At 39.3% G+C, this 15,612-nt stretch overlaps 1 protein-coding gene across 1 annotated transcript in view; it reads left to right on the plus strand.

Annotated features, from left to right (window-relative positions):
• Window positions 1-15,612, plus strand: part of SCAPER (S-phase cyclin A-associated protein in the ER) — a 160,426-nt gene that overhangs the window by 53,078 nt on the left and 91,736 nt on the right. Inside the window, exon 18 of the mRNA XM_014546250.1 lies at window positions 867-974. Coding sequence (XP_014401736.1) covers window positions 867-974 — 108 coding nt within the window. The remainder of the gene's footprint in view (window positions 1-866; window positions 975-15,612) is intronic.

A 15,612-nucleotide genomic window follows, 5' to 3' on the forward strand; every position in this document is an offset into this window, starting at 1 on the left:
GCTCTGCCTCTCAGAGTCCCAGCAACCGCTGAAAACCTCGGAGAGAAAGCTGCCTTCGAGTTCCGACCGAAGCCAGACAGTCCCACTTCTCCGGTTTGAGTCTGGGTCCCTAGAGACTCGCCCGGATCTGGAGCTCAGAGTCTGAGACTCCCTCCCGATTGAAACAGACAACCGCCAGCCCAGTCCGCATGCACTCTGCACCTCAGTATTTTACTTCAGCACTGCGCCTCCTCTGCGTCTCGGTATGCTTTTCTCTTTCCTTCTAGTTGTAGACTTTCCACTCAGCCAGCCTTCCTGTGGTTCTGGATGATGTCCATTTTGTCTTTTAGTTGTATTTTTGAAGTAGTTGTGCGAGGCAGCAATTTCCAGTGTTTATCTCTGCCGCCATCTTGGTTTCTCCCCCTACTCTCCCTGTTTTTTAAAACTCACACAAAGGCATCTGCTGAATACCATGAATTTCTTTCCTCGTTTTTACGCAAAGTGAGTAGTACAACATAGGGTGAGCACTTGGGAACAGGAGTGCAGAGTGCCGAAGCAGCTGGAGTGGAAGTGTACCTGCGTAGTGTTCCGTGGCACTGTGCTTGGGTGTTGGTACGAAAAAAGAAAAGGGATGTCTTCGGTGCTGAAACTTGAACTTTGATACCTAGGGGAAGTGATGCCCTGTTGAAGTTGGCTGTAATGGGATGCCTTTTTTGACCATGTCTATTCCAGAGGAGTCCTGAGAATTCTAAAGAAAATATTTGTAAGCCTAGTATGTAAATGCTAGAGTGATCTCAACTCGCGTATAGTCTACTGAGTTGACTGTGTAACATTAAAAATAGATGCAAGTCTAGGTTAATGACATTGCCTTGATTTTGTGCTTGTAGATCTCTTCAGAGGTGTATCTGTTCAGCCACATTAAGGGAAGGAAGCACCAGCAAGCCGTGCGAGAGAGCAGCAGCATCCAAGGGAGAGAGCTCTCGGATGAGGAAGTGGTGAGCTCCACTTTTCATTTACACACCTTTATACTAAGAAGGCCATGTTCTGTGTAGTTCTGTGATTATTTAAAACTATATTAACACTTAATAACTACTGTCATAGTATACAAATGTGTTATTTTAGTGTACATATTAACACAAAACATAAAAATAAGAATTTAATACTGTTTTTAATATAATTCTAGTATAAAATTGTGGTGTTTTTATATTTTAACTAGAGGCCCGATGCACAAAATTCATTCAAGGGGCTCGGCCCTCCCAGCCCCAGCTGCCTCAGCCCTCACAGCCTTGGCTTTGTCCGGAAGGTCGTCCGGACTATCACTCAGCTGTTCGGACATTTAGTTGATTTGCATATTACGCTTTTATTATTATAGATAATATAAGAAAAGAATTATTAGTGATGCTCTACATTTCTTGGAAAACAGTTGACAATAAAAATTTTAGCCCTATGCCCTGACCAGTTTGGCTAAGTGGCTAGAGCGTCGGCCTGTGGACTGAAGGGTCCCAGGTTCGATTCTGGCCAAGGGCATGTACCTTGGTTGTGGGCACATCCCCAGTAGGGGGTGTGCAGGAGGCAGCTGATGGATGTTTCTCTCTCATGGATGTTTCTAACTCTCTATCCTCTCCCTTCTTCTCTGTAAAAAATCAATAAAATATATTTAAAAAAAAAATTTCAGCCCTAGCCAGTTTGGCTTAGTGGATAGAGTGTTGACCTGAGGACTGAAGGGTCTTGGGTTTGATTCTGGTCAAGGGCGCATGCCTGGGTTGCATGCTTGATCCCCAGTGGAAAGCATGCAGGAGGCAGCCAATCAGTGATTCTCTCTCATCATTGATGTTTGTATCTCTCTCCCCCTCTTCCTTCCTCTCTCAAAACAATTTTTTTTCGTATAAAACTGTGCGATTTATATGATAGTATCTACACTAATAAAAGAGAAACATGCAAATTGGTGTCACTCTGCTACACCCACCAGCCAATCAGGATGAGTATGCAAATTAACATAACAAAGATGGCAGTTAATTTGCATATGCAGGCATGGAGCGAAGACTGAAGACAGCATAGAAGGAAGCCAAGTGCTGCAGAAGGGAGTGAAGCGGCAGAGAAGGGAGGGAGCCGAGGCAGTGGACACGGGAGGGAGCAAGGCACCTTCTCTGCTTCGCTCTGGCCATCTGCGGCCAGACCAAAGGCCTGGGTCCCAGGTGCCGGAGGAAAACCAGTGCTGGCAGCCAGGGGAAGGAAGGCCTATTGCGCAAATCTTTGTGCAACAGGCTTCTAGTATATAATAATATCTTAATTAAATGATAGTATATGATTTAGAAATTTTTGGAAATGCATTATTTATATACCTATAATTATTATTGCCCTGGAATTTAGATTTATGTAAGCATTTTAATAAATAATTTCTCCCTACTGTTACTGAGACATGGGTGGCATTGCTAATCTTTGAATTTCTAGGGGTTTTTTTTGTTGTTGTTGTTATAAGAAATTCCCAAAGATGAAAAGTTCATGTTTGTCTTGCATCTCTCTATCTCTTTTTTTTTCTAATATATTTTATTGATTTTTACAGAGAGTAAGGGAGAGGGATAGAGAGTTAGAAACATCGATCAGCTGCCTCCTGCCAATTCCGTACTGGGGATGTGCCTGCAACCAAGGTACATGCCCTTGACCGGAATCGAACCCGGGACCCTTGAGTCCGCAGGCCGACGCTCTATCCACTGAGCCACACCAGTTAGAGCTGTCTTGCATCTCTTAACGTTATTGTGGTTCTTTGAGGGCCATAATTGATGTAGGTGCACATGTATGTTTAACCCTTTTCTTGAAGCGAAAGCATGTATTAGAGTACACAGAACTCAAATGTATAGGTTAATGAATGTTTATATTTGTTCCACTCATGTCAAGTTTTAGGTAATTTCGTGCACCCCAGAAAGTTTCCTCATGTCCTGTCCTAGTCACACCCCCAAAAGGTAACTAACTAGTCTGTCAGTACTAGCACCATCAATTATCTTGCCGGTCCTTGATGTGATAGATGGTATCGTGTAGTATGTACTTTTTGTGTCTGGCTTCTTGCACTCAACCTGAAGTCTTTGAGATGATCCCTTATGTTGATGTGAAGTTATATACAGTTCACTCTTTTTCTTAGCTTTCTGTCAATGCCCTCCAGGCAAAGACCATGAGAAACAAAGGTATAGTTGAATAAAATTGGGTTTATTGATTTGTTAAAAAAGGGGGAAATGCCATGGGGTGTTATGGGGCTTCTCAATAAGGTGTTAGAACGGACTTACAGGATTTGGGCCTGTTCCGGGTGATTTTGGGCAGGAGGGGATAGTTCAAGGACATATGGCTTGCCCTGAATTGGATGCGGCCAGGAAGCAGGGGTAATTCTCTAATTGGTTCTTAATGAATAGGTAGAAGGAATGAAGCTACTGTTTTCTCTTGAGTATCTGGATATGACCAGTTTTGGAGGGAAAATTGCAGTTGTTTGGGCTCACTTCTGTCTGACTTTTGCCTCTCAAGCTCCAACCACTTTGACTTCTCCAAACCCTATTCTGTCTCCTCAGTTCGGTAAGACTGCTACTTGTGGGCTGCGCTGTTATCCTGTGCCAGAAGTTGGCATGGCCCACAAGGAAAAGTCGAGAATGCATATGGAGCTCCCTCATGTGCTGCCCCCCTTGTTTAGGGATCATGATCTCTCAAGCTTGCTGTGTTGGCTGTTTTTTACTGCCCTCAAAGAGATGTTCAGTATATTTTGTGCGGCTTTTGGAGTTGAAAGATTAGTCTAGTATAAGCATGTCCTGTATAAGCTCCACTCGTGGTGCGTGCTCTGAAAGGAGCACATTTTTATCTTTCCTGCCGTATTTTCACTGCACCTTTTCTGTGTTTAGATGCACAGACTTGCCGTTGTGCTGCAGTTGCCCGAGTATTCAGTGCAGTCACGTGTGCACAGACCAGCCTGGGAGCCGGGGGCTGTCCCCGCGGCCGGCGGTGTGGCAGCTGCACCACCAGGTGTGAGTGAGTCGCTGTGGGTTCGCACAGCAGTGAAGTCGGCTCACATGCATTTCTCAGAGCCTGTCACCTTCACTAAGCGGTTCTTTGACTGCAGTTATTTTTAGTTATAGCCCCTTCTTCATGAACACAAGTGTGCACTATAGCACATGACTTATCTGATCTAGAAAGGCAGTTTTATCTTTCTCACATGGAAGTTTCATTTTTAATCAGTGGAGGTATCTATAGTAAACATACTTGTCCTACTTAAAGTTATTACTTGTCATTTGTGATGTCTTTATATTTTGTACATCTGGTCTGTGACCCTTCTTTGACATACAAGACTTTATTTATACCACCTCTGACCTAATAAAATTGTACCTTTGACCTTATGCATTTGACATATCAGATAACTTACTCTTGATCTTTGACACATTTTGTTTTAAGCCTGTTAAACATAATAGGCAGCTGCCCAGCAAGAAAGGTTTAGTGTTTTTATTTTTTATTTTAATTTGATCAGGAAATGTTTTGTTTCTTGAGCCTTCACAAAAAAAGGTCTGATGTTTTTCTCTTTCATCATCTTAGAATCCAAATGATAAAAGTATGTGATTCTTAAAGGTCAAAACAAATGGGTGCTAGTTTAAATACATTCCTATATTTAATTTTTGTGTGTGCAATGCTAGAGAAATGATGAAATTTATTTTAATTAAAACTCAGATTTCTTTGTAGTTTGGATTTAGTTCATCTAAAGAAGCTGATAATGCTTTTCATGGAAGTTGTGTGAAGTACATTTAATTCTATATAGAGAATAAAGTAAAAAAAGTTTTTGTGTGTTTTTTAAATTTGAGTTTATGTATTTCTATTTGTTGAGACTCCTTGGCTTTAAAAGCATATAAATTATACAAGTTCTGTTTGTTAGCCTGTGTACATAAATATAGAGAAAATAATTATTTTATTTAATTCATGGAAAGTATGAAAAGGAGTTTCCTGAAGGATCTTAAATTAACTATACATTCTTGGATGTTTACAACTAAGTGTGGTTTTACAAATCCCAAATTAGTATACAACTTTGAAAAATTATGCTAATTAGGTGATTGAAGAAAAAAAGTAATTTTAAATTTGTAAAACCATAAGGACATCCCTGTATTCAGTGAAATAGTAAGTCGATCTCTTTGGCCAAAGTATGTCTAGCATTGAAGTGGAAGAGGTAATAGATGGCTCCCGGAGTTGGTGGCAGTCTGGGATGTAACAGATAATTCCTAACAGATGCTTTCTTTTTAAAAAATACATATTTTATTGATTTATTTTTAGTATATTTTTCTTGATTTCAGAGAGGAAGGGAGAGGGAGAGGGAGATAGAAACATCAGTGATGAGCAAGAATGATTGATCAGCTTGCCTCCTGGGAATGGAGCCAGCAGTCCCTTGTGTGCTGTGATGCCACCCGAACCACGCTGGCCAGGGCTACAGTGTTTTTCTTATTTTCCTTTTTTCATCTCCAAATTTCTTCGGCTGAAAAGAGATAAAATTTACTTAAACCTCCTCTTCCTCTTTATTCTGACCAAGTAACCGCCATAAGGTTGGAAAAGGGACTGTCTTTATACTCTGGAGTAAATGCTATAATGAGAATCTTCCAGACTTGACTCTTTACATGCTAAAGGACAAGGTAAATGGTAGTTCAGTTGGTTGGAGTGTCTTCCCAATGCGCCAGGGTTGTGGGTTCGATCTCTGGTCAGGGCACATACAAGAAGCAACCAATGAATGCATCAATGGGTGGAACAATGGATCGATATCGCTCCATCTCTCTAAAAATCAATACGTAAAAAATTTTTAAATCTCAGAATATGAGCTTGGTTTATATACCTGTTGTCTTGCTGCATATATCTGTTATGCATATCTAAAGTTGACTGTTATAGAGAGCATTTTCTTGTATTTATCAGAACAAATTCTAATCACCTGTCTACCTGGGCTGAGTTGGGCAAAATGCTAATAAGAAAGGTAAGATAGCCCTAGCTAGTCTGGCTCAGTGGATAGAGCGTCAGCCTGTGGACTGAAGGGTCCCAGGTTCGATTCTGTTCAAGGGCACATGCCTAGGTTGTGGGCTTGATCCCCAGTAGCGGGCGTGCAGGAGGCAGCCGATCCATGATTCTCTCATCATGGTGGATGTTATCTCTCTTTATCTCCCCCTTCCTCTCTGAAATCAATAAAGATATATTTAAAAAAAGAATAGAAAAAGGTAAGATAGATCATTTGCAATTTTAATTAATTTACAGGGGTTTATAAATGGCTTTTATCAAGGAAGTTCCCTTCGATCCCTAGTTTTGTAAGATCTTAAAAATAATAAACAGGTATTGATTTTTATTGAATTTTTTCTGTATCTTATGAAAAGGTTGATTTATCCTTTAATTTTTTAATGTGATGTATTACATTCATGGCTTTTCTGATAAACTTATTTTGGTCATGATTTTAAAAAACAGTTGTATTTGTTATGCAAATATTTAGGATTTTCCTAATTTTTCTTTCTCTCTTAATATTATATTAGTTTAATAATATAAACTGACTAGTTTTTCCTATTTTTAAAAAAATTCCTGGGTAGCCCTGATCGGTTTGGCTCAGTGGATAGAGCATCGGCCTGCGGACTCAGGGGTCCCAGGTTCGATTCCAGTCAAGGGCATGTACCTTGGTTGTGGGCACATCCCCAGTGGGGGGTGTGCAGGAGGCAGCTGATGGATGTTTCTCTCTCATTGATGTTTCTAACTCTCTATCCCTCTCCCTTCCTCTCTGTAAAAAATCAATAAAATATATATATTTTTTTAAATTCCTGGGTAGCATAAAATAGAAATGATCTCTCTGAAGGGTTTGTTTAATCTGTCTATAAAATTGTAATTTCCTGGTATGTGCTTTTTGGGGAAATTGTCTTTCTGACTTTTATTTGTAGTAAAATACATATAACTTGAAATTTCTCATTTAAACCATTTTAAAGTGTACAGTTCAGTGGCATTAAGTAAATTCACGTTGTTATGCTGCCACCATCCATATCCATCCACAGAGATCTTTCCTCACAGAACTGAACCTCTGTGCCCTTTAAACAATAATTCCCATTTTCCTCCCCCCAGAGCCTGGCAGGCACTGCTCTACTCTCTGTCTCTGGATTTGACTACTCGGAACACCTCCCATCAGTCGAATCCTACATTGTTTCTTGCTTTGTGAATGGCTTATTTCCCTTGTCGTCGTGTTCAGCCATGTTGGAGCCTGTGTTAGATTTTTTTTTAAGGGCTGAATAATATTTCATTGCCTGGATATTCCAGTACCATATTTTATCCATTCATTTGTTGAACACTTGGTTTGCTTCCACTTTTTGGCTGTTGCAAATAATGCTGCTGTGGACATGAATGTTCAAATATCTGTTTGAGTGCTTGTTTTCAAGTATTGGGATATATACTCAGAAGTAGATTTCTGGATCATATGGTCATTCTATTTTTAATTTATGAGGAACATTACATTGTTTTCCACGGCAGCTGCACCATTTTACTTTGCATAGCCGTGCACAAGGGTCCAAGTTTCTCCACATCCTTGCCAACAGTGTTATTTTATGTCTGTTTGATAGTAGCCATCCTTCTGGGTTGGTCAGATTTTAAATTAGTAATTAATCTCTTTGAGTGTATTTCAGTTTTCTGATTTATTACATCTGTTTTGGTAAATTTTCTAGGAAATTATGTTTTCTTCATAAGTTTTCAAAAGTCTTACCAAAAATATTTTTCATAGTATTCTCTGTGATTTTTAAAGACTTCTCTGTGATTTTTTAATTTACACATTTTTTTGTGCCTTTATTTTTTTGTGATCATTCTTGCAAGATGTTTGTTAGTATTTCAAAAGATTTGGGTTTTGGTTTTGTCAATCCTATCTATTGCTTTTTAATTTTTTATTTCATTAATGTTATTTCTTGGTTTTAATATTTCCTTTTTACTTCTTCCTTGGAGATTATTTTGCCATTCTTTTAGGCGAATGCTTGCCTCCTTAATTTTCAGCCTTTTTTCTAATTTAAGTGCATAAAGATATTAATTTCTAAGGTCTTCTTTCACGCAAAGTATTTTCATTATTATTCATTATGTATTTTTTATTTCCCTTATATTTTTTTTCTTTGACCCATTAGTTGTTTAGAAGGTTGATTTGAAATTTCCAAACATAGAAGTTTTATATATTGATTTCTAACTTAATTGCAATAAGAGCAAGAGAATATAGTCTGAAATTCTTTGAAATCTGTCTTAGTATAGCACATGATCAGTTTTTAAAATGTTCTATCTGCTTGAAGAGAATGTATATTTTCCAGTTACCCTATCAAGCACATTAATTATGATATTAAAATATTCTGTATCCATAGTGATTTTTGTCTGTTTATTCTTACAGTTACTGATGGAGGGTATTAAAATATCCCATTTGTTTCTTCTTGTTTTGTCCATTCCTGCTTATTTATTTTGAGGTTATATTATTAAGAGCATATGAGTTTAAAACTGTGCTGCCCTAGCCAGTTTGGGTGAGTGGACTGACTGAAGGGTCACTGGTCCGATTCTGGTCAAGGGCATGTACCTTGGCTTCAGGCTCGATCCCCAGCCCCAGTTCGGGCACATGCAGGGGCAACCAGTTGATGTGTCTCTCTCACTCTCTCTCTTCCCTTCCACTCTCTAAAAACCAATGGGAAAAGTATTCCCAGGTGAGAATTAACAAAAAATATATGAAGTAATATTTTGTATCTTCTGCCCTTGCTAGTGTTGCTAAGTAGTTAGAGCGCTAACCCGGTCACCAAAGGGTCTCAGACTTGATTCCCCGTCAAGGGCACATACCTGGGTTGCAGGTTCAATCCCTGGCCCCGATCAGGTCATGTCAGAAGGCAACCGATCGATGTGTCTCTCACATCAATGTCTCTCTCTCTCTCTCTCTTTCTCTCTCTCTCTCTTTCTCTCTTTCTCTCTCTCTCACCTCCTGCCTCCCTCTCTTCCACTCCCTCTAAAAATCAATGGGAAAAAAATATCATTTTGTGAGTATTAACCAAAAAATAAAGATAAAATTGTGTGTCTTCCTAGTGAATTCAGCCTTTTGCTATGTGGAATGACTCTTTTTGGCGTAATATTATAAATCAATAGTTTTCCTTTTTTTCTGCTGCTGCTTTTTGTTTTTAGCATAAAATTCATAATAAATTCACCCAAATAAATTGGGGTATTTTTTTCTAACTGAAAAATTTTCTTATATAAAATCTGTTTTGTTTGACAGTAGTATAGATACAAGTATCCCCGCTTTTTAAGTTTCCATTGTGCCACCTTGCTTTTACAAAAGACCTACATTAACTATTTTGTTCCTACTTTTAAGTATTTTGGTAAAATTCTTTATAAATACCTAAGAGCACTAGGTGTATATACTAGTATATTGCTAGTAGAAAAATAGTAAAACAATGATTTATGTACCCATCGCTCAAGCTAGAGAGAATCTCCTGCAGGAAATTCTGGAGTTTCTTTGTTTTTATATACTTTCATTGTGAAATATGTTTTCACTGGGTATAGATGTGTAGCTTGACAATTATTGTCTTCAAGAATTGAGTGGGTAGTTTTTGTTTTTTGCTTCCATCGTAATAGGGTAAGTTTGTTCCTCTTTATTCTTTCTCAGAATTGCCTTGACTATTCCTCTGCTTCTCAATTGGCACATGACCTTTGCAATTAACTTATGTAGCTAAGAAAATTCTGTTTGAATTTTTATTGGGATTACATTGAAATTATACATTAAATTTAATTAGATTGAATTAATAAGAGTAGATATATTTTAAGTATTAATTCTTTCCATACAGCAACATGTTGGTCTACTCAAGTCTTGGTTGGATTTGTGTGTGTGTGTGTGTGTGTGTGTGTGTGTGTGTGTGTGTGTATCATTTAGTAAAGTGTATAGTTTTCTTCATTTAGTTGTTAAACATTTTTTACAGACTATTCTTACTTTAAATAATGGGTTTTAAAGGTATTCTGAGTTTCACTTTCTATTTCCTTTTAAACAAAGAGATATTTCTAAGGTTATAGATTAGAAGGGTGGCGATGCCTTTTGTTTTGTTTTATGTGTATGAGTGAACATGTTTAAAAGTGACTCATGGATTTGACTTATGTCTTGCATAGGGGCCAGGCTGGTCTTCTGTGCATTGCTCAATTTTGAAATACGTGCTGCCAAAATGAGTACTATTCTTTGTTTTTAATTTCAACTTTTATTGCATTATGGTCAGAGAATATGGCTAGATAGGTTGTACTTTGGGGAGTTTATTGATTTTCTTTATAGCTTAGTACATTATAAAATTTTAAGAATATGTTTTCTCTCTGGGTATGTATCATATATTAGATCAGTTTTGTTCATTGTTACACAAATGTTTTTACTCTTTTAATGCTTTTTTGTGCTCATTAATATCCTTTTCTCAAAAATGGAAAGACTGCTAACATATTGTTATTATTTGCATGTATGTATTTCTTTTTTTTATTTCTTGGTTATATATATTACATAGTTTTATCATCATGATCATATTTACATATTTTATCCTACTAATGAATTTTATCTTCTAAGAATATGAAACATCTCTCTTTTCTCTCTAATATCTCTCTCTTTGAATATTACTTTTGTATGGTACCAACATTGCAAACTTCATTTTGGTTAGTGATGCCTGATATGTCCTCTTCCTTCTCTCCCTTTCTCTGCTGTCCCTTTCATAGTTTTATTTTTGCATCTAGTTTTATCCCTAAAAATATACTTTTATTTTAGTTATTTTCTCTTCTATAAAAAAGTACATTGCTATATGTAATCAATTAATCAGCTTATATTCTGAGCTTTGCTTTGAGTTATCTGTTAGACCTCAGATTAGATCAGTAAGGAACATCAGAATCTGCAGACATCTTTACCTCATTTATCATCTTCACCCATCAGAAAACTGATGGAGTATTTGTAATTGTCACTGAGTGACAGGGGGACAGATGGCGGACCATCGTCTTTATCAGAAGATGGCCTCTTCTCTTTGCATGGCGTCTGTTTCACAGTATTTCATTAGCTTCACTTTCTCATCTGTCATTCCCAGCAATACAATCCGTAGATTATAATATATAAAAACATAAGTGTATCTCCTACACCTATAGAAAGAGAACTTAGCACAGTTGAATCCTCTGTATAATTAAAATAGCCGGTAAAGTTTGAAAAGTTGCTGTTACATGTGTTTAATTTTTCAAAATGATGCTGTCGCACAAAGGGCCTGTTTTGATAAAAAGCATTATGTTTCAGATTGTCTCAAATTTTCTGTTTGATGAAATTTTAAATTTTATCTAAATATAATAGAACTCTCAAACTTTTTCTTTTATTTTTTAAGCATTTCTTCAGCACCTGCTTGTTCATTCTGCATTCATCCAGGTGCCTGAAAAACACAGATAATAAAACTGTCACATGAGCTAACTCTTCAGTTTGTGCTATCTCTGATAAATTCATAGTTTCACGAGTCTCTGGACTCTCTCTTTAAATATAAATGGACTAAGTTTTATATATGGTGGTTTTATTTTTGAGTAGTGTTTGGATAATATATGTAGATACTCTATTTGATATGGCTAAGGCCATCCCGCAAACCAGTAATTACACACCAGAGCTCCTCTTGTCTGTCTGGAGAACAATCTGCTGGAATAGTTTTATGAAGGGTTGATATCAACCAAAATAATTGTTTACCACACATGCTTTTGGCCTTATTCTGAGTTAACTGTGACAGCCAGAGGTTCGTCCCTCTTTAACTTACACAGTTACCACAAGCCCTTGGCACATAGTAAGTGGAGAAAGTACAGAATGATGATGAGAGAAAAATGAGTTTTCCAAGAGTGTTAAAGCCCTGCATTGTTTTCTCGTCTGATTAGTAACTTGGCATCCACCCTGCTCCTGAAAGTAACCTTGCCTCCAGAGAAACAAGCCTCTTGAGCATAACACACCACCTTTTAATTTTCAAGTAAAAATATACTTGTTATTATTGTAATGAAGCTTTGGTCCTTTTTTCAGAGGAGCTCTTTAAACCCTTTTGATCTAGGAAGAATAACATCCTTAACAATTCTCAGTCCATATTATAGTGTTTCAAAATCATGGGAAGCAGATTATTTCCTTCGATGTATCGATGTGCCACATTTTATGAAATGTGTTTATTCTGAGGTAACACTTGAGAGAGCTCTAAAGTGGAAGTAATCTTGTATTGTGTCGTTCATATTCCCTATATATCCTATTTTTAGAACTTTTACATTCCTTCCCAAAGATCATGAACCTGTCTGTAGCTTAATTTTTTCATGTCTCTTTTACAAAATCAGGAATTATGAGAACCTTTAGGAGGAGTTAGATAGAATATCAGGATCATAAACCTCAGTATTTAATATATTAAATTATGTTAGAAAGGCCAGAGCTTTGGTCTAGTATGCCATAAAAGGTAATTAAAAGAATAAGAGGGGTATAAACTCTGATGAGATCATGTCTGTATAGTATTAGTTTCCTTACATACATTTATTAGTATTTCATATTATAGCAATGATGCTTAAATGAGAAGTCACAATTGTGACTTAAAAACCAGACTTCACATTTTTTTAGTGTGCGTGTGTGGAATTAGCCATCCTTAATTACCTTTTGGTGTTTTCACATTGATTCTTAGAATGTTATAAAGGGGGCACTTTAGAATTTATTGTCTAATGCCTTTATTTTACTAGTGAGGGAACTGAGGCCCAGAGAAGTCACTCTGTCATGAGTTGCAGAATTTATCCTGGTGTAGACACTTTGACTTACAGTTCAGTGTTATTTCTAACTAGAGGCCCGATGCACAAAATTCATGCAAGAGTAGGCCTTCCTTCCCCTGGCTGCCGGCACCGGCTTCCCTCTGGCACCCGGGACCCAGGCTTCCCTCCGGCCGCCGGCAGGCACCCAGGACCCGGGCTTCCCTTGCAGCCCCGGCTTCGTCCGGAAGGTCATCCGGAAGGATGTCCGGTCTAATTAGCATATTATGCTTTTATGATTATAGATGTGTCAATCTGCACTTCTATGCCTATAAGAAAACTGCTCTTTTTTTTTTTATGCGAGCAGGGGGAGAGATAATTTTTATTTCATCTTGTGTTACTTTGCAACTAATCCAGCACTTAAGTGAATAGGGAACATTCCTCAAAACTGTCTGCTCTTAATGCTTATGTAGAATGAACAGTGACAAATAAGATATATATCTACACTAATGAAAGACAAAGATGCTAATTGACCGTACTTCGCTACACCCACCAGCCAATCAGAAGAGTATGCAAATTAACCCAACAAAGATGGTGGTTAATTTGCATACACAGGCGCCCAGCGAAGACTGAAGACAGTGTAGAAGGAAGCCAAGCACTGCAAAAGGGAGCCAAGTGGTGGAGAAGGGAACGGATCGGAGGTAGCAGAGACGGGAGCGGAGCTAAGGCAGCGGACATGGGAGGGAGTAAAGTGGCGGACACGGGAGGGAGGCGAAGCAGAGGACATGGGAGGGAGCCGAGGCGGCGGGGAAGGGAGGGAGCCGAGGCGGCGGAGACGGAGCCGAGGGCGAAGTGGCGAACGGAGGGAGCGAGGCAGCGGAGAAGGGAGCGAAGCCCGCCTCAGTGGGCTTCGCTCCCTTCTCTGCTTCGCTGCGGTCTCAGGAAGTGCTATTCTTGCAGGAATAGGCCCGAGGAAGCCCTATTCTTGCAGGAATCTTCCTGCAACAGGCCTCTAGTCTATATAATAAAAGCCTAAGCGACCATTATGGCGGAACAACCAGAACAACCGGTTGCTATGATGCACACTGACCACAGGGGGAGCGCCACTCAGCCAGAAGTCAGGCTCATGGCTGGTGAGCGCAGCGCCTCTGCGGCAGCGCTAAGGAGTGGTGAGCCCAGCGGTAAGGAGCGAGCAGGCAGATGGTTAGGAGCGAGGAGGCACAGGCCAGGCTGAGGGACCCCCCTCCCCCACGCACACCAATTTCGTGCATCGGGCCTCTAGTATATACATATATATGTGTGTATATATGTGCGTGTGTGTGTGTGTGTGTAGTAGTGGGGTTACATTGCTTAATAAAATTATATAGGTTTAAGGTGTACAATTCTGTAATATATCATCTGTATATTGTATTGTGTGTTTGCCACCTCAAGTCATGTCACTTCCATTACCACTTATTTCCCCTTTAATAAGAGCCTTCCAACTGGTTGGTAGGAGAGCAAGACTCTGTGAAGACAGGAGTGTGTGTTTTCAAATGGTATTAGGAAGGAAGGAGATCCGGGGCCTTTTGGATGATTTTTGGTCCTGATTGATTTATATTTGGAAAAAGACTAAGAGTATATTTTGCTTTTCCTTGTGCTCGTGGCATATTAATTAGAATTTTGGGTAAATACAAAAAGATGAGTGTATTTTTACACAGTTATACCCATTCTTCCACAGCACAAGTAAGCCTAGAGCTGTGCCCTTATACAAATTGACTTTCTTTTCTTTAAAGAGCTTGCTTTTCCTTGCATTTTCTTACTAATTTTGCAACAAAAATATTAATATACTAGAGGCCTGGTGCACAAATTCGTGCATGGGTGGGGTCCCTCGGGGTGGCCTGCGGGGATCGGGCCCCAGCTCATGCCCCCAGCCTTGCAGCCCCACAGCCCCGCCTGGCACCTCGCCGTGGCCTGGTGCTGCCCCCTACCATTCCACCATGGTCCTGCTGTCATCCAGGCCCATCGTGGCTGGCAGTGCCTTCACTGCCACCTGCTGCCGGCGCCGCATCGCCGATGCCCGCCATGTCCCACGCCCTCCCCTGGTGGTCAGTGCATGTCATAGCGAGTGGTCGAACTGGTCGAACGACCGCCCGAGGGGACAGTTTGCATATTGGGCTTTTATTATAGAGGATAGTAATTATAGAATGTTTTAGAAAGAATAATGCCTACTGTTAACATTTTGATAATATAAATCTTATTTATATCTATATAAACTATTACATAGATATGAGTCCTGAATTTTTGTTTATTGTTATACGATGAATGTTTTTATTGTTACTATTGCTTAAAAGTCATGAAATCTGATTGTCAGTCTCATATTGATGCATGGGCCGTAATTTGTGTAAGCAAATCCCTACTACTAATATTTTGTTGTAAATCTCACTTACAATGAATATATTTATAGAGAGATATTTTAGTATTTCTCTATTTCCTTATGGTAACTACAAAAGTGACATTATTTACAGTATCTATATTTTTTCCTGAGCATTTTATTATATACTAGAGGCCCGTTGCAGGAAGATTCCTGCAAGAATAGGGCTTCCTGCGGCTGGAGCGAAGCAGAAAAGGGAGCGAACCCCGCTGAGGCAGGCTTCGCTCCCGCCCCGCCACCCGGCTGGTTTCCCTCCCGCCCCGCTGCCTTTGCTCCGTTCCTGTCTCCGCCGCCTCTACTTTGCTCCCTTCTGCAGCTCATCACTTCCATGTTGTCTTCAGTCTTCGCTCCCAGCCAGTATATGCAAATTAACCGCCATCTTGGTTGGGTTAATTTGCATATAGTCGCTCTGATTGGCTGGTGGGCATATCAAAGGTACGGTCAATTATCATCTTTGTCTTTTATTAGTGTAGATTGAGCAAACTGGGGCTCTGGGCCTAGTTAGCTGT

This window comes from Myotis brandtii, unplaced genomic scaffold (assembly GCF_000412655.1).
Source record: "Myotis brandtii unplaced genomic scaffold, ASM41265v1 scaffold439, whole genome shotgun sequence".
NCBI lineage: Eukaryota > Metazoa > Chordata > Mammalia > Chiroptera > Vespertilionidae > Myotis > Myotis brandtii.